Source organism: Amblyomma americanum, chromosome 6 (genome assembly GCF_052857255.1).
Source record: "Amblyomma americanum isolate KBUSLIRL-KWMA chromosome 6, ASM5285725v1, whole genome shotgun sequence".
NCBI lineage: Eukaryota > Metazoa > Arthropoda > Arachnida > Ixodida > Ixodidae > Amblyomma > Amblyomma americanum.
In genome coordinates this window covers 99985623-100008465 of record NC_135502.1, presented here as the reverse complement: position 1 = coordinate 100008465, position 22843 = coordinate 99985623, and the positions used below count along the sequence as shown (strand labels likewise).

The 22843-nt window shown below is 48.5% G+C and overlaps 1 protein-coding gene across 1 annotated transcript in view; it reads left to right on the top strand.

The window, feature by feature from the left end:
• LOC144093934 (uncharacterized) overlaps positions 1 to 22656 on the top strand; it is a 229879-nt gene extending 207223 nt beyond the window's left edge. The window contains exons 7-8 of the mRNA XM_077627695.1: positions 11870 to 12225; positions 20826 to 22656. Of these exons, the coding sequence (XP_077483821.1) occupies positions 11870 to 12225; positions 20826 to 20864 (395 nt within the window). The 3' untranslated portion in view covers positions 20865 to 22656. The remainder of the gene's footprint in view (positions 1 to 11869; positions 12226 to 20825) is intronic.
• The last annotated feature ends 187 nt before the right edge of the window (positions 22657 to 22843 follow it).

Below are 22843 nucleotides of genomic sequence, written 5' to 3'. Positions count from 1 at the left end.
GCGCATCCGCGCGGTGAGGTCTGGAAGCGCAGGTGCTGTCTGGGGAAACATGTAGCCGCTTATTTATTCAGTTCTGGCTCCCAGTTCCCGTTGCGGCATTTTCCATGTTCTCGCCTTCTCTTCTGAGAGACGAGCATCGACTGGTAAACGGATTCCACGAAATCCTATTTCGTGTCACAAAAGTGAACAATGCCGCTGTCTCTTACGAAATGTCCAGACAAGGGAAGAGATTTCTTTTTTGCTCACTCGTCGCTTCGGTATGCAAGTATGGCCGCTCACCATCAGAGTGGGCGGTTAGACAATCGACCAGCAGACACTCCTGGGACTCCGGCCTCACCGGTTAACCGCTCACAAAGAAACAAAGGCGCTGCTCCGGCCCCCAGGTGCGCAGATTTGTGCGGACAACTGTCACACTGCCACACTTTCCCCAACATGTTGGAACGTTTTGCTTTCCTTTCCATTTCTATAGTTTTTTATTTTTTATTTACGACATCGCTTAACCATAGCTCAGGGTGTCATGTCTTTATGCCGCCTTTGTTCTTCTCTCACCTGCTTCATCCGCCAGTGCAATTAATGCAGTTAGGTCCCCCTGCATTGCACGAGACAGCTGTTGCGCCTTTTTTTTTTGCCTGCTTTTCTTCCCGCTCATCTCCGTCGAATAACTGCGATAAATTTTTAGTAAATTCAGTATCGGTAGCGTTTCTGAAGAAATACTGCGCTGGAAAGAAGCTGACGCAAAAGGCAAAAATTATAGCACGTGGAGAGCACATTTCCCGCAAAGCGTCTTCATGCTGCAGTGTATGGCGGGAAAGCATAAGTGTACCGGAACCACCCTCCCACGCCCCTACACCGCACATGATTTTATTTACTTGCACTTTTTTCTCCCCTCTCCGCCACAGTGTCTCAGTGGTTATGGCGTTCGCCTACCGCATACGGGCACTTAGGGTGCTTGGCTACTCAACCGGAGTTGCCGGGTTCGCACCCGGCCGCAACCCGGCCTCGGCAGCCGCGTTTCAATGGCAGTGAAACGCAAAGGTCGCCCGTGTGCTGCGCGATGTTAGTACACGTTAAATACATCCGGTGGTCGAAATTATTCCGGAGCTCTCCACTACAGCACCTCTCTCTCTCTTTCCCCTTTCGCCCCACCTTCCTACCTTTCCTGATGGCGTGGTTGAAGTGTCCATCGTGAAATGAGCCAGTTAGTGCGTCTTTCATTTCTTCAAGACCAATTTTCGTTTTACCGAGCACTAGATCGCGGAATCCAATCCCGGGGCCATCATTTCTATTCTTTGCAGCCAAGAAGCACGACGCACCCGTGTGCTGAGCGATGTGAGTGACTGTCAGAAAACCCCTCAACTACCTCGCCTACCTCTCTCTCTCTCTCTTCATTCTTTCATTCCTTCCTCCATCTCTTCCTCTGGGGCGTGGTTTGGTGGCACAATTCACATGAGACACCTCCACCCGCCGCGGTGGCTCAGTGGTTATGGCGCTCGGCTGCTGACCCGAAAGACGCGGGCTTGATCCCGGCCGTGGCGGCTGAATTTCGATGGAGGCGAAATTCTAGAGGCCCGTGTACTGTGGGATGTCAGTACATGTTAAAAAACCCCAGGTGGTCGAAATTTCCGGAGCCCTTCACTTCGGCGTCCCTCATAGCCTGAGCCGCTTTGGGACGTTAAGCCCCCAAACCAATATCCAACCAACATGAGACACCTCCTTTGAGTTGAAATTTTTTTTTTATTAAAGTAATTGGCGCAACAACTGTCTTACACCTCAATGAACACCTCAACAGCACCCTAAGGGAAGGGATAAAGGAGGAACTAAGACAAGAAAGGGAGAAATAGGTGCTGTAGTGGAGGGCTCCGGTATAATTTCGGCCACCTGGGGATCTTTAACGTGCGCTGAGAACGCACAGCACAAGGGTGCCTTTTGCGTTTCGCCTCCATCGAACGCCGCAGTTGAGTTCGAACCCGGGTACTCCTGCTCCTGTCTTTGGCGTACACTGATATCGCACAGCACACACCGGCGCCTCTTGCGTTTCACCTGCCATCATGCAAGGCATAGCCATTAATACTCACATACTCTTTTGTTCACCATTTTCATCCCTTCCACCGGGCGTCCCCAGAGAGTGGCACCGACACCGCCCCTTTCATTTTTAGTGCGATTTCGCCGACGTTTATCTGAAGCCTGCTTGACTTTGACGCAACTTAGGTGGGCCACCTAGGTCACATGACTTTGTTACGTCATCGCAACCTGCCCACCAAATTGTAGATTGTGCGCTAACTGCACGCCGTGGCAAGTGAAGGTTTACTTAATTACTTAATCGCATCGCTTAACCGCTGCACAATTGCGCAGGAGTGGTATGTGTACTCCCAAAGATTTCTGGATGTAAAGTAGAGAATGATCAATTTTGCATGCATCGGCAATAACCCATTAACGCTATCGCGTCGCACCCTTAAGGCGGAGGTTTAGTACACTGCACTGAGGGCTCCACTTATCGATTTCGCATATCTTTGTTTAAAGCCTATGTGACCTTGAAAACCGAGCCTCGAACCCCAGACGGAAGTGAAACCTGAAATGCTGGCGCACCTAATTTCCATTTAGCCCATCCACTCCAAATCGTCCGTAAGAATATTTGTTATAACCTTCTCTTCCATTTTGTTGCCTTCCTTTCGGGTTCAAATGATTTGTCGAAATTTGCCGCAGCTCTGTGTGCGTCACCGCTTCTCAAGGTTCCGCTGCAGAAAAAGAAAAACAGAAATAATGAATGACAACACTGCCGATAAGACCAAATTTCAGACAGCAATGGCAGCGACTGCTTCACTGCCTGTTCTCCTATCGCGCACTTCCATCTTGCTGGCCGTCAAAAAAACAAGATCGTCAAGTTCACATTGAAAACGAATCACCTGCGGCTGTGGCATTTATTGCCATTTACCGAATTTGTGGCCATGCCGAACAGTTATTGCGCGCCGCCGCACACTGCGTCCCACTCTCTCGTGTGACCAGTACACGCGGCCTACAAAGCCGCAGCCACCGACGCACATAACCATGAGTGAAGAGTAGCGGCTGCGCAAATGCTCGTTCAGCAGGCCGTCTTCATGACTTCGATCGCGAGGCTCGTCAACGGGCGGCTAATGTCTGGTTCCTCGTGGTCGTAGCTGCTGTGCTGTTGGCTAGCTCATCGCTAACGGGCCCAAATCTAATTACCAGCGGCGCCATGATCAATCTTAACGACCCTCAACAGCGTATCCAGAAGGTGGTCTCTCCTCGACCCGTCATGCCCTCCTTGCTAGCACTAATTTTTTTTTGTTTCTTGGTGCCGGATTCTTTATTCCTGCTTCAGTTTGCTTTGCTGTATCCTGCACAAGAAAAGCGAATCGAAAGACACCCTGCTAGTACTGTGCAGCAGGAAGAACTACTACTTGCGCCCAGTTAGCCTCTGACATTTCTTGTGATATTTTTATTTTCCTTTCATCTATTTTCCAGAAAAAGAAAGGTGGCATCGGTGGGGGCTAAATACTTGTTCACCGACCTTTTAAGACTTACTATAGCGTCTAAACATGCACCGAAAGTAGTTACTGCCGTCTAAGAACTCTGAGCTCCACCATCATCATGCAATAGATTTCGTTTTAAATCGTCTTTGGTGCCTCCTTAAGCCTTCGTGTTGCACATTCTTGTACAAAAATTTGTGTTAAAGAAATGTTGAAGACAATGGTTAATTTTCTTGTGTGTAGCAAACTCTTTCTTGTGAAGTTTTTTTTTTGTCCATCGCTCGCTACGAGCAGTTAAGGCTGCCATAGAAAACGAATCGGGAATGCTTTTAATGATATCAAAAGCGTGAATAGCAAAACAATGCAAACCTGCCTATGGGATATCTGCATATATATATATATATAGATTGTTATAGTGAAATCTTTCAATATATGAAGAAAGAGCGTTCATAAACTGTTTCCCATTCAAAAATGCTTTTGTCCAGAATTGTTAGGTATGGCAACTACGACGTGAACTGGAACGTTTTACAGCAGAATGCACCCATGGCTGATGTAAATCCTATGAAACAGGCAGCCATAACATGTTAATTTGGACTTAATTTCCATGTGCGCTGAACAACCAAAGTGTGAAATTCCAACTGAAATTCCAATGTGCTACCTATGTTCTGCAGTGTCTAGAGTACGGATAAGAAAATAATCACTGGCACTATAATTCAAGAAAACAGGTAAGAGGTCCACTACTTACAACAGAAGTAAGATGAGTTAGGCTTTAAGCATCTGGAAGGAAACACCGAGTCGCCAAGGTTAGCCTTCTACAAAACTAAATGTGTACCTCAATTTTAAGCTCGTACAACCCGCGGCGCTGTCAAGTTAAAATTACCGGGCTAAGCTGCAGTCATCTAAGGATGTATGGGTAAACTGGGACGCTTTCAAATTGCGATTCCTTGTAACTTCGTAACCGTCCTGAATAAAGCGAGAACAATGAAACTCTTTAAGGCATTCAGAGCCACCGTGCGATTCTTCACAAAATTAATTTCGCTAGCCTTCGGAGGTTTGGCCCCATTTTTCTGAAGGGCGACTGTAGCGCAGTAGGAGACTGCCGGAGGCAGAAGCCGATCCGAAAGGTGTTGCTATAGCGTAAATTCAGCGAGAATAGAAGCCCATCGCTTTGGTTACCTTTACGTTAATGAGGCCCTGAGGATCAGTTTTTCAAATGGTTCATCCATTATTCACTGGGTTGTAAAGAAAGGAACCTTCGTTTACGGCGAATTTACTCCCGGTTTTTGCGCCACGTCTGATGGTGAGTAATTTGTACGAGTCGAGAGGCGGAAAAGAATGCTCCACTCCATCTACAATTACAACTGCCTGCGGGATTGCGGAGGTGCATATTAAAGTTTATTCTATCTAACTTTCTGGGGCGTAGTTGTCGATAGCGGTCTCGAAACTTTAATTTCGTGTCCGAAAGTGTCGCTGTAGCAGTAACAGCTTAACTGCTGCTTCCGCCATACTGCATACCTACAAAATCGACCGTTCATCACGGAACCAAGTGATGGGAGACTGTCCTGTTTTTCGATTTCTATGAATACACTCCTCCCCGCCGCGGTGGCTCAGTGGTTAGGGCGCTCGACTACTGATCCGGAGTTCCCGGGTTCGAACCCGACCGCGGCGGCTGCGGTTTTATGGAGGAGAAACGCTAAGGCGCCCGTGTGCTGTGCGATGTCAGTGCACGTTAAAGATCCCCAGGTGGTCGAAATTATTCCGGAGCCCTCCACTACGGCACCTCATTCTTCCTTTCTTCTTTCACTCCCTCCTTTATCCCTTCCCTTACGGCGCGGTTCAGGTGTCCAAAGATATATGAGACAGATACTGCGCCATTTCCTTTGCCCAAAACACAAATTATTATTATTATTATTATTATTATTATTATTATTATTATTATTATTATTATTATTATTATTATTATTATTATTATTATTATTATTATTATTATTATTATTATTATTATGAATACACTCCACGATTACGCGATGCCAATGTGCTGTGGAGCTGAGTTATCCTGTTCAGTTTGTTCAACATAAGTGCTAGCATCAGAGTTTTCGTCACACGAAAACCCCGCAGATTTCCAGTCTACCAAATTCCCTGATAGGTCTAGACGGTGAATACGTCACAGATGTCATGTGACTGCACAGGGCCGACCGCAGAGCATTAACCATTGGAGGCGAATCCAAACCACCAAGTGCAAAGTGGATTACGGGGGGTTTTTCGATAGCATTTGAGGTCCTGTTGCCGAGGTAAGCCGTCGTCGGCCGTGCCACAAAAAGCGTCATTGGGTGGCAGAGAGGTGGCATAGAAAAAAAAAAAGCAGTTTTACTGAAAAGAACATAAAGTGGTTAAGCGGAATCGAACGGCTGTCCGTCGGCTTGAGAGCCGGGCACGCTACTTCTACACAGCTTCGACACTTTTTTTCCTTCATTGCCAGTTTCGACAGTTTATAACAGGTCACAAACAGATTGTACCACTTAGGCACAATGATATCGCATAGTACACTGAAGTGCAGGTTAAACGTCGTCCAAGTTTTTTGAAGCGAAAATCTTCACTACGCTAGTCAACACCGCGCTTCGCGCGAGCCGGCGTATGTCGAAGCACGAGTGACGTCACGCACGGCGCAGGTGGCCGCCGACGACTCCGTCGCCTGTTTCCATCCGTTTGTTTCTCTCTCTCGCTCCCTAGTCACTACTGCGCATGCGCCACTAGTAGCACCGAGCCACGGGTGTTCCGCCGCTGCGCAGCGCCGCGCCTTTCCTCAAAATCCAAGTTTTCTTCTATCTTTCCCACCCGCCGCGGTGGCTCAGTGGTCAGGGCGCTCGACTACTGATCCGGAGTACCCGGGTTTGAACCCGACGGCGGCGGCTGCGTTTTTATGGAGGAAAAACGCTAAGGCGCCCGTGTGCTGTGCGATCTCAGTGCACGTTAAAGATCCCCAGGTGGTGTCCAACGATATATGAGGCAGATACTGCGCCATTCCCTCTCCCAAAAAAAAACAATTATTATTATTCCATCTTTCCCTCCCTCCTTTATCCCTTCCTTTACGACACGGTTCGGGTGTCCACCGTGATACGTGAGACGGTTACTTTGCCATTTCCTTTCCTCAAAAACCAAACAAAACAAGTGATCCAACGGCGTTCATAGAGTTCATTGACGTTGACAACTTTGCAAAGACCGTTCATATTCACGAAAAGAAAAGCGCACAACCAGCTTCGTGGGTAAGTGGAGACCTCAATATCGCTTTCGCTTTGTATATCCTGGATTAGCTGGCGTAATCCACGTTAATTTTCTTTTTTTCTCTGCCTTTCAAACCAGGGAGCAGGAAAAAAATGTGCGCTCTAAAATTATCTGTTCTAATTGGGGTGCCGGACACTGCTGATTCCACTGCCGAAATGTTTTATTTTCTCTTCCGCTTTCTAATAGATTATGTTCGGGGTGAATTTATTATACTACTAATTTTCCTTTAATAAACATCACAAATTGAACAAACAAGAGCATTTCCCTATGCTTTCCTTTGGTTTGGGTGATTGTTGGCTTCCTTCAAACATAACCAGTAGGGGCAATTATGGAGAGGCCGCCTGGTATGCAATGCTCATTTCGGGAGAGGCGCGCTGCGTATTTAGTGAAATTTGATTAGTAGGATAAAGAAAGAGATGTGATATTCTTTGGCTAACGTATACAAGCCGATGGGCTGGTTTGCAGGTTACTGTGATTTTATAGGGCAGAGGTATGGCACACCGAACAGCACGAGAAAAAAAAAACATACGCACCACGATCGATCGTTGTCCATTTCCTGAGTTTCCTTAAGCGTACAATAACGAACCTCATACACTTCCCCCGAACGTTAGCTAGTAATACATAGCTGTGAACAGTGTTCACAAATTCAAAACTGTTTTCGAATTTAGTGAGACCCGAGAACAACCAGAGAGTTGCGTCCCTTACAAAGCAACAATCCCAGTCAAAAGCACAAGAGCCGACATCGCAACGTTCGGTCAGTCTAGCGTCGCTCTCTTGACTAGCGTCAAGTGCCAGGACACACACAGCATCAAATCAGACACCGCTGGCAAAAATATTCCCATGTTTACGAGGAAAATCCGAAGACCGCTGTATGTCAGGACAAAGCGAATGTATTTGTCATGAGCGTCGCTTGCGGGTCTAGAGCAGTCATGCGAGATTCTCCTATCTAAATGCACACACTGTTTATGGAACGGGGAGGAGGATGGGGGATGGGTTATGATGCAAAGACAAGAGCGAGCGGACACTTTCTCTCGAGCAGTTTTCTCTCTTGATTCTTTCCACGGCAATGAACGCACTATGTGAAATACGTCGTGCCTTGGGTCCTTTGCTTGCTCATCGTAAACTCAGCGCTGGCGACAAGCATGCTACTTCAGATGTTTTCAACTCGGTTCACGGCTGAAAGACTTGAAGCCGCGTATTTAAAATCATGCTTGTTGCAATCTCAATGGTCTCGGAGTCCTCCGGCTATTTGCCCGCACCGCATGAAAACAAACAGTGTGTTTTGTTTATGGAACTTGGCAGCAGAAGTGGTGGTTGATGATAAAGCAAAATAACAAGTTCGTGTTGCCAGCGAGGATTGTCTTGGAAAACCTCGTCAGGCCCGCCGTGATGGCCCAGTGAACCCTGCGTTTGGCCCCTGGGCACGCCTGTGCGAGTTTCATGCGGCCCGCGCTTGCCGCGAAACGCAGAGGGAGCTTCTGATCGTAGATTTTAGTGCGCGTTAGGGAAACTCAGTTGCTGTCACGCAAAAAAAAAATTGGCGGTGGTTTAGCTCTGGTTAAACATGAAGTGACGTTATAGCTACAGCTAGCCGAGTGGAACTTGGTCACGTGGCCAACCATGTGACGAACCACGCGATCAGCCGCGGCGCCGAGCCGCCGGCAGCTGCTCCTCACTACGTGACCAACCACGTGACAGCGTGGCGGCGCAGCCACATGGTGGCGGCGCCGCCACGCTGAAGGCTCGAAATGCTACCGTAATGTAGCTATCGCTACAAAAACGACCAAACAAATAATAAAAACACTGAGCAAGGCTTGCTGTGCGATAGGCTGCACGGGAACATTATCCGGTCGTTATTCGTCGAGGCGAACACAGCCGAAGAGAAGTAAAAACAAGATGCGGGGCTTTAGAATTATGACGGCTTCAGACACAATGCCTGTACACCAGGCTAAAGTGGCTAACTATTTACGTGAACCAAGAGACCGATGTAGCAAAATCTCGGCGATGTAAATAGCTCGGAAAAACTGAAAATTGGTTATCGGGGAAAGCGAGTGACGCAGTAACACATATCTCACATATCTCGTTGGACACCTGAACCGCGCCGTATGGGGGGGGGGGGATCAAGGAGGGAGTTAAAGAAGGGACGAAAGAGGTGCCGTAGTGGAGGGCTCAGGGATAATTTCGACCACCTGGGGATCTTTAACGTGCACTGACATCGCACAGCACACGGGCGCCTTAGCGCCTCCGGCGCCCGCGTGCTGTGCGATGTCAGTGCACATTAAAGATGCCCTCGGGGCAACAAAAAACATTTTTGTCATCCGAAACTCGCGCCACTCCAAATGCTCATCGCCCTCTTTAATAGCGTTAACAACTTTCACTACTTTATGCAATCTTATTTCTTTCTTTCCTACTTTCTTCCTCTTTATTTTTTAAAAGCTTATATCTGAAGCCCACCTAGAATGAGGCAGCTACCTCGCCTTTCCACTCTTCATAACTTAACTAAGCCTTTAACCACTAGTTGCAAAAGGTATGATGAAGTCGTACTGAGCGAAATTTCTGCATCGTATACCGGACCCGCCGCGGTGGCTCAGTGGTTAAGGCGCTCGACTACTGATCAGTAGTTCCGGGGTTCAAACCCGTCCGCGGCGGCTGCGTTTTTATGGAGGAAAAACGCTAAGGCGCCCGTGTGCTGCACGGTCAGTGCACGTTATAGATCCCCAGGTGGTTGAAATTATTCCGGAGCCCTCCACTACGGCACCTCTTTCGTCCTTTCTTCTTTCGTTCCCTCCGTTGTCCCTTCCCTTACGGCGCGGTTCAGGTGTCCAACGATATATGAGACAGATACTTCGCCATTTCCTTTCCCCAAAAAAACCGATTATTATTATTCATCATCTCCCGGTGATGACACTAGGGATCAAAGTAGGTGAACTGGTCAACGTTCTTCTGCATCTTCTCGCTTACATGCAATACGACGCCAGATCCAATCAGCGCATGCGGCGACGTTTCATTAAAGCCGCCTGTGGCACAATGCGTCCGTCTTAGCTCGGGCTGATTCTTCGCTAAAGTAACCTTCCACGCAATTACTATACGAACGTCTTTCAAGTTTTTCGCGGAACGTTCTCAAATGGATCTGCCCCTCCGCTTATCTTTTTTGTTTGTCCCGTTTCGTTATCATACCTCATTCCTTTCCTTCCTTTTCCTCCGGGCTCTCTTGCCATCACTGCTCGTCTCGGCAGTTAATTGAACGGTTATCTTTACTGGGGTTTAATTTTTCCATTGACTTCCGCTTGAAGCGCTGCCCTTCATTTCTTTCTTTTTTTTATCTCGAGTTAATCAACCGTTCGGCCGCACACTTCCCTTCCAGCTGCATTGCTTGTCTCGTCTGATTAGACGAAAATGGAACCGAGCCTGCAGCCTCAGGGTGTTTTCCCAAGGCGTCGCGGTCCAGGGCCCCCAGTCTCGGCTGAATAAATAATTCGGTGACACAAAATCAACAAAGTTTTTCTTATGTGTCCCTTTTCAAAGCATCTCCTTATTCCTGTTCTTTGCTTTCCAACGGAACAAGACTGTCGTTAATGACTTCGACAAGAAATTACCACCAACAACTAACTACTTAAGGGCGCCTTCGTTCGGTGGCCTGTTTTTCTCTTCGATTTCATTTCCTCAATTCTTATCGCTAGTTCCTATGCTTAGTACATGTAACTGCATTAATAAATGGCCTTTAAAAAATCCACGTTTCCTTCTACCAGCTCAGACTTAATCTTTAACGTGACTTACGTTTATTACTTGAGCTCTTTAGTCGTCCTTTCTTCTTTTTTCTTTTATTCGTTTTTTTTACGCTACAGGTTAAATAAATTAACCGCCGCGCTAAGCGCTGCTGTCACTTTGATTCCGGTCTCCCATTCTGGCCCGCGCCAAATTAGGGTCGACCGCGGCCGCCTTAATCTGCTTTCCACGCGAATCTGTTATAAACCCCGGCGCTTACCGCCTGAACGCGATGGAACTGGTTGACATTTTAACGCGTCGATTGGACGGGCAGCCTGGAGGCGCGGTTCCCAATTCGGTTCGGCTCACGTCGCCAGTCACTTAACCCTCTGAAGCGTGCCGCTTATAGCGCAGTTCAAATTTCCTCCCGCGACCGAGGTTCATTAAGCTTCGAGGTACAAGGCTGGTAAAATTGAGAGACTGGCTGGAGGTGTAATTACATCTTACGAATCGATGGTCGTTTCTTTGCTGTATCTCGTGCGTTTATGCTGTTCCGACTCCAACGATTTACTGGGCTTGGTTTGTTCGCTATCTAATGGCAAAATCTCTGCCGTCCCAAACGGAGATCTTGTGACTAGCACGCATTGGAATCATTACCGAGATGATCATCTCGCCGGTAAGGCAACAAGAGTTGGTAATATTCAGGGCCGTGGCTGTTTACGACACACTGATAAGAGGCTCTGTAAGCATGAGCTGCAAGCACGGCAAGCAGCGAGATAGCAGGGCTGTACGGAAGGACAGGGCAGTCCTTTCACTTTTGACATTCTGCGGCTTCGTTAAACCAGCCAAGTTTCCATCGAGTATTGTGTTTTGTATTATCCGCCATTTTAGGCCTTTGCTTATGAAAACTATGGATGTAAAAGTGTCAGTTCTGCTTCCAACCGTCACAAGATTTTGGCGTCCTTTTTTCCCTACAATTAATTCAATTAAGAATATGGCGTGGGGTTGCCAAAGCAGATCGTGGAACTGCACTCGAAGCAAGAGCGTTCTGTGTGTGTGTTTTTATGTGTGGCAGAATTGGGAAGCCGGAGTTTCGCGTGGGCGCAAAATTCCTCTGAGGTGCGGCATTGCAACGCTCCAGTAACTCGGAAGAAAGGCATCCTCTGCATGCGTGCGCTTCCTCCAAGGTATCTGGATTAAGAAACCAGCATTGGACTCAGATTAAAGGCTTCCTCTTGTGTGGCTTTGCAAGGTACTCGAATGTACGGGGAAAAGATTTATCAGTGCGCCGTTCCAAACGTGTTTGAATCGTGCAAACGTGAGTAGGGTCCGTTAGAATCTCTCGAGAAGACGTTCTCACTTTTGTGCTCGCTCCCCTCCCTAAACTGGCGCAGGTTGTTCCCGTCGCGCAAGCGGCTCCTCGGTTAGGTCGCAGGCCTCGCAGCGGTCGGCGGCGTCCAACAGGAGCGGCTCGGTGTCCAGGGGCGGCTCCAGGCAGCAGGCCAGGGCCAAGACCGCCCACAATGGCTCGGCTGCGGCCGCCTCGGGCACCGAGGGCGAGGAAGAGGACGAGCGGGTCCCGCCGGCGCCCCCGCCGGCCACCGTGGGAGGGGGCCAGCAGCGGCAGCCGCACGAGCCCGTGCGCAGGGCCGCCTCGTCGCCGCTGGACGCGGCCGACGCGGGGGCTCCACCCGAACAGCCAATCACGCGACCCCTGCGGTCGCACCTCTCGCAGGACCTGCGTGACAAGGTGCGTCCCTCTTCGTGTGGCCCCTGGTCAGGCATCACGGTGTAACGAGTCTTCGTAACAAATCATCCGCCCTATGTCAGATTCCTCCAGAACAGTCACGCAAGTCCGGTCCCCGTGTAACAAGCTGGGGGCGACCAAGAACTCACGCGACCGGTGCGGTCCTCCAGGCTCAAATTGTAAGCTATAAGACTTACGCCCTGGGCGCAGCTTAATAGAAGCTTGGCGGGAATACCAATGTTTTACTCTAATTTCAGGCTAATTTCGGCACAGATTTCATGGCGCAGCAGTGAACCTTTGCGCGTTCTGCAGGATGACGAGTGCATAAATTGCAGGCCGCTTGCTTAACCTGCAATAGTTTCGATGCGCAGAGCCTTTACGGCGTTGACAATACCGCCACTTGGTCATAAAAGTCCAGCGTATGCTCGACACATAACAGCACTACCATGTGCTTTGTTTATAAAACAATACCTCCTGATTGAAAGCGGATGGTACCAGTCTGTCTCTATCCGTCCCTCCGTCCGTCCGTCCGTAAGTCTGTCTGTCGTCAGAGGAATTACAAGACGCTTAAAATGAAAAATTTCAATGCCAATTTGTCAGTGTGACATGAGTGGTTTTTCGCATTTATGTTGCAGTGATCTCATGCCACGAGTAAATATAACAATTACATTCGATATCGCCCGTCTGTTTGGAGGAGCGGGAAAACACTCCAACTTGTTCGCATTTGACATCAATGCAATTTGGACTTCTGTCCAAAACGGTTTGCACTATTGTCCACAGGCTGTCGCCTTAAAAGTTTGTTGCTTCACCAGCCCGCTGTCCAAAACGGTTTGCGCTTTTGTCCACAGGCTTTCACCTTGAACGTTTGTTGCTTCACCAGCGCGCTGTCCAAAACGGTTAGCGCTTTTGTCCACAGGCTGTCACCTTAAACGTTTGTCGCTTCACCTGCACACTGTCCAAAACGGTTTGCGCTTTTCTCCACAGGCTGTCGCCTTAAACACTTGTTGCTTCACCAGCGCACTGTCCAAACCTGTTTGCACTTTTGTCCACAGGCTGTCGCCTTAAACGTTTGTTGCTTCACCAGCCCGCTGTCCAAAACGGTTAGCGCTTTTGTCCACAGGCTGTCACCTTAAACGTTTGTCGCTTCACCTGCACACTGTCCAAAACGGTTTGCGCTTTTCTCCACAGGCTGTCGCCTTAAACACTTGTTGCTTCACCAGCGCACTGTCCAAACCTGTTTGCACTTTTGTCCACAGGCTGTCGCCTTAAACGTTTGTTGCTTCACCAGCCCGCTGTCCAAAACGGTTAGCGCTTTTGTCCACAGGCTGTCACCTTAAACGTTTGTCGCTTCACCTGCACACTGTCCAAAACGGTTTGCGCTTTTCTCCACAGGCTGTCGCCTTAAACACTTGTTGCTTCACCAGCGCACTGTCCAAACCTGTTTGCACTTTTGTCCACAGGCTGTCGCCTTAAACGTTTGTTGCTTCACCAGCCCGCTGTCCAAAACGGTTAGCGCTTTTGTCCACAGGCTGTCACCTTAAACGTTTGTCGCTTCACCTGCACACTGTCCAAAACGGTTTGCGCTTTTCTCCACAGGCTGTCGCCTTAAACACTTGTTGCTTCACCAGCGCACTGTCCAAACCTGTTTGCACTTTTGTCCACAGGCTGTCGCCTTAAACGTTTGTTGCTTCACCAACCCGCGGTCCAAAACGGTTAGCGCTTTTGTCCACAGGCTGTCACCTTAAACGTTTGTCGCTTCACCTGCACACTGTCCAAAACGGTTTGCGCTTTTCTCCACAGGCTGTCGCCTTAAACACTTGTTGCTTCACCAGCGCACTGTCCAAACCCGTTTGCACTTTTGTCCACAGGCTGTCGCCTTAAACGTTTGTTGCTTCACCTGCACGATGTCCAAAAACGGTTTGCGCTTTACTCCACCGCCTGTCGCCTTAAATGCTCGTTGCTTCACCAGCGCACTGTCCAAAACGTTTTGCGCTTTTGACCACAGGCTGTCGCCTTAAACGTCGGTTGCTTCACCAGCGCACTGACCAAAACTGTTTGCGCTTTTGTCCACAGGCTGTCACGTTAAACGTTTGTCGCTTCACCTGCACACTGTCCAAAACTGTTTGCGCTTTTGTCCACAGGCTGTCGCCTTAAACGTTTGTTGCTTTATTAGCATGCTGTCCAAAATGGTTCGCGCTTTTGTCCACAGGCTTTCACCTTAAACGTTGGTTGCTTCACCTGCACACTGTCCAAAACGGTTTGCGCTTTTCTCCACAGGCTGTCGCATTAAACGTTTGTTGCTTCACCAGCGAACTGTCCAAAACTGTTTGCGCTTTTGACCACAATCTTTCGCCTTAAACATTTGTTGCTTCACCAGCGCACTGTCCAAACCTGTTTGCACTTTTGTCCACAGGCTGTCGCCTTAAACGTTTGTTGCTTCACCAACCCGCGGTCCAAAACGGTTAGCGCTTTTGTCCACAGGCTGTCACCTTAAACGTTTGTCGCTTCACCTGCACACTGTCCAAAACGGTTTGCGCTTTTCTCCACAGGCTGTCGCCTTAAACACTTGTTGCTTCACCAGCGCACTGTCCAAACCCGTTTGCACTTTTGTCCACAGGCTGTCGCCTTAAACGTTTGTTGCTTCACCTGCACGATGTCCAAAAACGGTTTGCGCTTTACTCCACCGCCTGTCGCCTTAAATGCTCGTTGCTTCACCAGCGCACTGTCCAAAACGTTTTGCGCTTTTGACCACAGGCTGTCGCCTTAAACGTCTGTTGCTTCACCAGCGCACTGACCAAAACTGTTTGCGCTTTTGTCCACAGGCTGTCACGTTAAACGTTTGTCGCTTCACCTGCACACTGTCCAAAACTGTTTGCGCTTTTGTCCACAGGCTGTCGCCTTAAACGTTTGTTGCTTTATTAGCATGCTGTCCAAAATGGTTCGCGCTTTTGTCCACAGGCTTTCACCTTAAACGTTGGTTGCTTCACCTGCACACTGTCCAAAACGGTTTGCGCTTTTCTCCACAGGCTGTCGCATTAAACGTTTGTTGCTTCACCAGCGAACTGTCCAAAACTGTTTGCGCTTTTGACCACAATCTTTCGCCTTAAACATTTGTTGCTTCACCTGCACACTGTCCAAAACGGTTTGCGCTTTTCTCCACAGGCTGTCGCCTTAAACGTTTGTTGCTTCACCAGCGCACTGCCTAAAACGGTTTGCGCTTTTCTCCACAAGCTGTCGCCTTAAACGTTTGTTGCTTCACCAGCGCACTGCCTAAAACGGTTTGCGCTTTTCTCCACAGGCTGTCGCCTTAAACGTTTGTTGCTTCACCAGCGCACTGCCTAGAACGGTTAGCGCTTTTGTCCACAGGCTGTCGCATTAAACGTTTGTTGCTTCACCAGCGTACTATCCAAATCGGTTTGCGCTTTTGTCCACAGGCTTTCACCTTAAAATTCTTTTGCGGACGCTGTCCAAAATGGTTTGCACTTTTGTCCGCAGGCTGTCGCCATAAAATTTTTTTTATTCACCAGCACACACCAACATAACTTTTGGTTTTCACATAGAGGATAAAAATGTAAATGAAACTAGCCATACAAACTTCAGTAAATCTTTTTTGATCGAAAATACTGGGAGCAGACTGATGGTCGAGCGTGTCTCAGACGACTTGAGAAATCGCTAATGCAGCCAGGTACAGATGTGAATGTGCACTGATGCGAATAACGTTAAGGTTGGAAGGACAAAAATTTTTCCGTAGATACAACGGTCACACAGCTAAAATATTTCAAATTTCCAGGCAGCAGAAAAACTCTGTAATAACAGCGCTTTCCACGCGACGATTTTCTTCCTTTTTTGTTCCTTCGCGTTAAAATGAAGGTAATATGCACTTGGCATTAATATGCTAGGTAAATGTGATCAGTGAGCCTGACCTAACGAGCGACTAGCGGCAGAAAGCCAGTTATACAACCCCACATTTATAGGACTTTTCCCAACGTCTGACAGATACGGAGCAATTATCCCCCAAATGAATAAATGAGAACATTGTACGAAAAACAGATCGTACAAGACATTCGTGCTTTCAGCGCCATATCTGCCTGCCCCAGACCGTACTTTGCATACTTTGTACCTGCTGTCTTCTAGCACTAACGGCAAACATGGCCGCTTTTTTGGGTTGCCATGAATGCAAACCGCTTTGTGGGAACGCTGTGAACAAACACGGTTTCTTTATCGTTTCCTGCTCTCCGATGTATTTCCCATTTTCTTTAACGCGTTTGTCGCATTGAACTAACGCATTATGGCCTCTAGGTCATCGCGTTGGGACGATTAAAAATATGCCCAGCTGTGCATCTTAGAACAAGATGTTTTTAAAGTACATAACGCTATTAGTATGGGGTGTTTTTATCTATTTTAATGGCAATTCTATTTATGCCTTGTGCTAGAATAACGAATGGGCTTAAAAATTGGAGGTGCTCTCCCACTTCCACTGGCGCCCATCTAGCACAACCAATGGGTCTTAGCTCAGCGTTTCAAGGTGTTGTCCATTTCTGCCTGTGCCTATAGTTTTTCAGAGCTCCAAGTTTACTTTGTATACCAAAGGAAATAGTCTTTGTTGAAATTTTTAAAAATGTTAATATTCGTTGCATTTCTCTCGATATTTCGCGGAACAGTAGTTCATGTTTTACATTCTTGGTAAAGTGCTTATCTAAGGGCATTTATCCTGACTTTGACTTTTGTTTGTTATATCCAATGAGAAATGCCCCCTCCTTGCACATTCGGTCCATGGCCTCACTCTATACTAACCATTAAGCAGACCACACAGAAGCGAGCTGAATCATTGCGGTCGCCATTCAAAAAACCCCACATACCTACTCTTTTTATCCCTTCGTACCAAAGCAGAGTAGATGAACGCCGGGTGCTGCCTCAAGCTCTACTTTTTCCCTTTCCGGTATCAAACGCGGCCTAATCCAAGGCGGGTGAAATACTGTTTGCAATGTACGTTTATGCGCTCGAACTTCAGCAGTCGTCACACAGTCCAGCCAAACGCCAAAGGTGACAGCAAAGGTGAGGGTTTTGATGCTCGAAATAAAAATCACAGATAATTTAGCTTAGTTAGGCCAGATGCGAATTAGGTGTGTTAGTAATTCTTTTTTCTTCGGTTTCGATTTGGGGAACAGTTTTAAGGGCTTTGCAGACTTGAGGCAAAGATCGGCGAAACCCGTGAGGGGGAGGGGCTTGCGCTAGTGCACTAAAACTGGAGGGGACACTTGAGCACCGCCATAGGTGTATGACGCGATAGCTTTAATGGGCTGATGCCCATATAGGTATACGCGGAATTGGTCATTCTATACTCTACATTCATAGACCCCTGGGAGACCTCATACCACTCCTGGCGCAGTGGCTCAGCGATTGAGCGATGCGCCACTGCCCTGCGATGGCAGGTGCTGCCATCGCAGCACCTGCTGGGGCTTATGATACCCAGGTTGCTCTTTCCCGAGGCCGATCCTTAATTCAACTGCCACCTGCCACGGTGGGTAGTTTGATCAGAATGTGGTAGGCAGGTTGTGGTGACGTCACAAAGTCATGTGACCTAGGTGGCCCACCTGCCGCGACTGTCTGTTGGCTGAGCGTGCCCTAGGTGCCCCCCCCCTGCCCCCCCCTTCCTAGGTGGCAGGTGGCCCACCTTGGTCAAGCTCAGCCAGACAGTCGCGGAAACGGTGAGCGGCGTTCTTTATGCTAGCGCACTCAAATGTAAGTGGCAGGGGTTTATCTAGTATTGCACATTTCGACCTAGTCGGCTGTTCATCCAGAAAGGAAAACAGCGCAGAACCACTCGGATGACACAGAAAGAGAAGACGAGACACAGGGTCTGACTAACAACTGAAGTTTATTGTTCTGACACCGCGGTATATAAACAAAAAGCATAAAAAAGAAGAAAAAGGCAGATAGAAAGACATTGGAAACTATAATCAAGCAAGAAAAGTAGAATCACCGAGCTCCCGATAGGAAACGCAACTTATTATGGGAGGTGTAAAAACACAGCGGTCTTTTAGGTTCGTGATTTTTGCGTCTTCAATAATCTATTTAGATGCACTTTAGTTTCGTGATTGTGTCATTGTTTGGTGTAGCACTCCTGTGTAATTTTATCAACAGTCTCTCGTAAAGGAGCCCTAGTTTCAGCACATCCTTCTATCACTATTATCCAGAACGTTCAGGCTCTTAAGAGCCTCTGGCTGCACAGGCTTGACTGTCGGGGTCTTATAGGGGGAGGCGCCGAATACGCCTTACATTCACAGGTCCTGTACGTTGAGGACATTTTAGTAATGAAATAGGCACTGGGTATTTACAGAGGGCCGTGAGTACAAGGTATGCCCACATGCAGCTCACGTGTTGCACGAATGCCTACCTAGTCTATGTAAACCACTGCTCGGTTATTTAAACTAGCTTTTACCGCCGAGCATTGCTGATTTGGGAATAAGACAACCTGAATAAAGCAAAGGCTTTGGCTACAAGACTGCGCAAGCTTAGACACTAAACAGTGATATTTAGATTGTTGACAGCAGCACAGTTTCGGTAAATATTCGTTGCAAGAGACAAACCCAAGAAAGGGAAGGTTAACCACGCAGCGCCCTGTGACAAGGTTTGTTAGGATTAATGAATGGATGGATGTTAGGAGGGTCCCTTTTGAAGCGGGTTGGTTTCAGGTGCCGCATTCTTAGCGATAAAGGCATCAAACAGGAAAAGGAGTCATACGCCGACAGCGCTAAAGTCTTCTTGAAAAGAAATGGGATGTCGCTCCATATGAAAGTTCAAATTTTGTGGCGTTGTGTTAATGCCGTTTACGTAAACCCTTTGCCAGAAGTCTAGAGCCAAAAGAGTTTGCTTCTGAGAAACACTGTGTGGCTTGTAATGCATCCTTAGTGATCGATATCTCCTCAAGGGAAGATTTTCGGTCTTGCCGCATCCAACGGGTAGGACATCCACGAATGGTACAGGAGCTCTACTGCATAGCTTAGAGGGCTACCCTCTGAGTTCTAAACTTTTGATAAAGGCTGCACATCTGTACGGACTGACCAGACATGTCTCCGGACATGCATGAATACCAGCATGCACCAAGAAACTCTGCCGTTCAAATCCCACGCCTGAACGACTGCTTGTTCAGTGCGCCAGCACCTAGAAACGCAATTCCTCTAAAGCGCACCTGCTGGGGGAAAAAAAAATTGCAGAGCTTAACGGAGCGTGAATGGGCGACCGGCACTACTTTCAGCAGTTAATGTACAGAGTATAGATCTCACATGCAGCGATGAAGTTAACGTCGTTAGGTGCAGTGGTGGAGAAAGAAATAGTTCTACAAATCGAGCTCGGTAATTGGAAATCTCTGCTCGCTCGTTTAACGTTCTATGTCGCTTTGCCGAGCGGCGTTCTGCTTACTCCGGCAATCATTCGCCGCCCGCATGGAGATCTCGTCGCAATATTGACTCGCGCGGTCCCGTCCATTCTTCTTCCGTCACGCTCGATACAACCACACTGTGCGCCCACTGTCCGGAGAATCGTCGGCTCCACGTACGCGCTATTCGCACCTCCGCGGGACGCGGATTGATCGGCCAACGATTCTCATTAACGAATCAATTAATGTCGGCGAGCTGCCGCTGCGGCGGCGGTGGTGGAGCTCGCCGAGGAGTACCCTTTCTTCCGGCGCGCCTTGTTCGGCATTGCGAAACACTCATTTCCCTGTCACTGTCCAGCGCCGGGGGATCGATAGCCATTAGCAGCTTTTAAGGCCATTAGGCGACGCGGCCAGTTGAGCAATGCCCGGACACCGTACCGGGCGGAGGGAGGGGGGTTCTTCCTACATAGCCGGGCGCGGTGACGTCCTGCTCCTAGGCAATGCTCCCTTGGCAGTTTTCGCCGCTCCTTTACCGCACACCGCCTTCACCTGTACATTTCCCTACATGCCGCAGTCTGCGCTCTCTTTTCAATCCTTTTTCTCCTTCGCTCCCTGCCTCCCCTTCCCCATGTGTACCTGATCCACTTCCTTCCTCTACCTACAACTCCGTCTTTGCAGCGTTAGTTGTTGTTGCCAGACCACCGACCTTAGGTTCACGTGGTTGTCGTCCGCATGAAATGACGTCATCACATATCAAGGCAGCGTGATACACTGTCAGTGCGGACCTGACCGGCGATTCATGGGACCCGGGTCATGCGACTCATTAAGCGTCATACACACATGACCCTGATCCCGCCCCCCAAGATCTCGGTGTCGTAGTCCGCATGCAATGGCGTCATCACACATAAAGATGGTATGACCAGCCGTCATTTGCCATGTGCCCGCTAAATCATGTGACTGATAGGTCATGTTACTTATTAAGCCTCGTATACATAACCGGGACAATCGTCCCTAGCATCTCGTGGTAAGAGTCCACGTAATATAACTTCAACACATATCAAGGTCACATGGCCGACTGTCGCTGGTTCACGTGACGTGTAGCCCATGAGGCCCCATACAAATAACCATGACCGCCTTAAACAACCTGACCCCATGGACAACAGACGCTGAAATGCCTGTGATGTTAGTTCAACGCCCGGTCAAGACTTTTTTTTTTTTTTTGCAGGAAGCCACCGGCTACGACACGGCTGCCACCTTAGATTAGCCTGCCGACGCGCCGCGTTTCAAGAAGCGTGGCGCAGCGTGAGTGCAGCCTGCGGTGCACCATGGAACTCGACTGTGCGGACCTGTGCGACTGGCGCCTTCGACTGGACCATCCAGGCCCCGGTGGTCTGCCAGCACAGTGTCGCCTTGCTGCCCTGCGAGACCCGACCTGTAGAGAGTGTAGAGCCCACACGAAGTAGAATACTGTAGCGAGTCAGCAGCCTATAGGGAAAGTTCAAAACAGAGAGCTGAAGGTGTCGACGCTGTCGTTGATGGTACTGACGTCACGAATCACGTGATCGAACGAACGCGCGAGCAACAGTGGTGAGGGTGAAAGGCGAGGACGACGCTGCAAGTTTCTTCCGCTGACCGCGCGTTCACGAGCAGGTTCGCCAACGTGGTGGAGGGGAGAGTGTGACCAGGAGAGGGAGAGAGTTTCGTCACGCCGGTGGCGCTTCCCGGGTCCGCTGCCGGCCGATGTATTTTGTTAGCGAGGAGAAATCTATTTAGCGGGTGCCCCATGTAGAGCCAGGCACCCGGCTGCGCGGCCTAACGACATGAGCGGCAGTCAGGCTATCGACGAAAGTGCTTTGTAAAATGAGTGGGCAGCCGTCTAATGGGCCTCGTGCGTTTTCGCACATTTTCCGCGAGTGGCGAACGCTATCTAGCACCGCCGAGCTTTTTGACTCGGCGAATCAATTAGCCACACGCGGAAAGAAAATAATCCGTCGAGATATTTTGGATTAATGCGCAAATTTTTTTGTGTCCAAGTTTCGCGCGACTTTCTCGTCTTGGGGCACCAGCCACCGCTGATGACGACAGAGTAGCCATTGAAGTTGGCGTAGACGCGACCCTCTGCCCGAAATACGAACGCGTAGTAACGCGACAGGCCACGTACCTTCGTGTATGCGGTATATGGTAATAACTCGGATCACTGATTGTAGCAAGGTGTTTCAGCACTTATTGATTTGCCTGCGTATCTTGTTATCTACAACTAACAGCCGAGACATGTATCTGGGCTCGTACCAACTAACCGAATGCACCTCTCCACCAGACTATGCTTGAAAATTAATAACTTTAAGTAAGAGAAATATGCCTTGAGATGTCTGCCATTCAGTGCTTGTGTGAGTAAAAGTCACAGCTATGCACATCTGTACTCATTTTTCTGTTTAGGTCGTTCTGAAACTGACTTTTTTGTCTTTTTTTTTCGTCAGCCAAAAAAAACGAAAGAAATTTGGCTCGCGTGCTATGTAAGCCTGCTGTTTCTGTCTTCTGAACGAGTAAAAACATTCGCGAACGTTGTTGTCAATCCATTATTGAAATCATTGTGTGCAGTTATGCGCAGCTGCGCTTTCGAAATCGGGAGAGACACTGTTTTCATTGTTTGTTTGTTTTTTTGTTTTTTTATCATTTCAAAAAACCGCAATCACTTGTTTAAAGCTTGTATGCCTTTCTTCGGGCTTAGTTTCTGCCCTTCTATTCATGAAGGGTCGTGCACAGAGCAGAACTGAACAGCACCGTCCAAACAAGGACGAACACTAGAAAACGCTTATTCCATTCCTGTTTATCATTGCGCCTTTTAGTCTGAGTGATCATTCGTCATTCCGCAAAAATATGGGCGCTGCTCATGGCAAAGCTCAGTCAAACAGAGGTTCTAGAAGATTCAGCGAAACAATGCCGAAATTCCTTCATCTATGAGAGGAACAGCTGCCTGTGGACATGGATCTCATAAACCTTATTGTGCAAAGTATCGTAAGCTAGGGTGTATTAAATCGCAAACGATGTTTTCTGTGACTGTGAGTGAGTTGTTCATTTCTGCCGAGTATGGGCCCCCGGAAGCTGCTTCCTCATATAATGCACCCCAGCCACATCCGCAGCAGATACAGCTCAAGATACCCGAATTACACCACTCGAGCATTCTCACTCACGCATTGAAATCACCCTCGTCCACCCCCTGTCACGATTCCACTGACATACTTC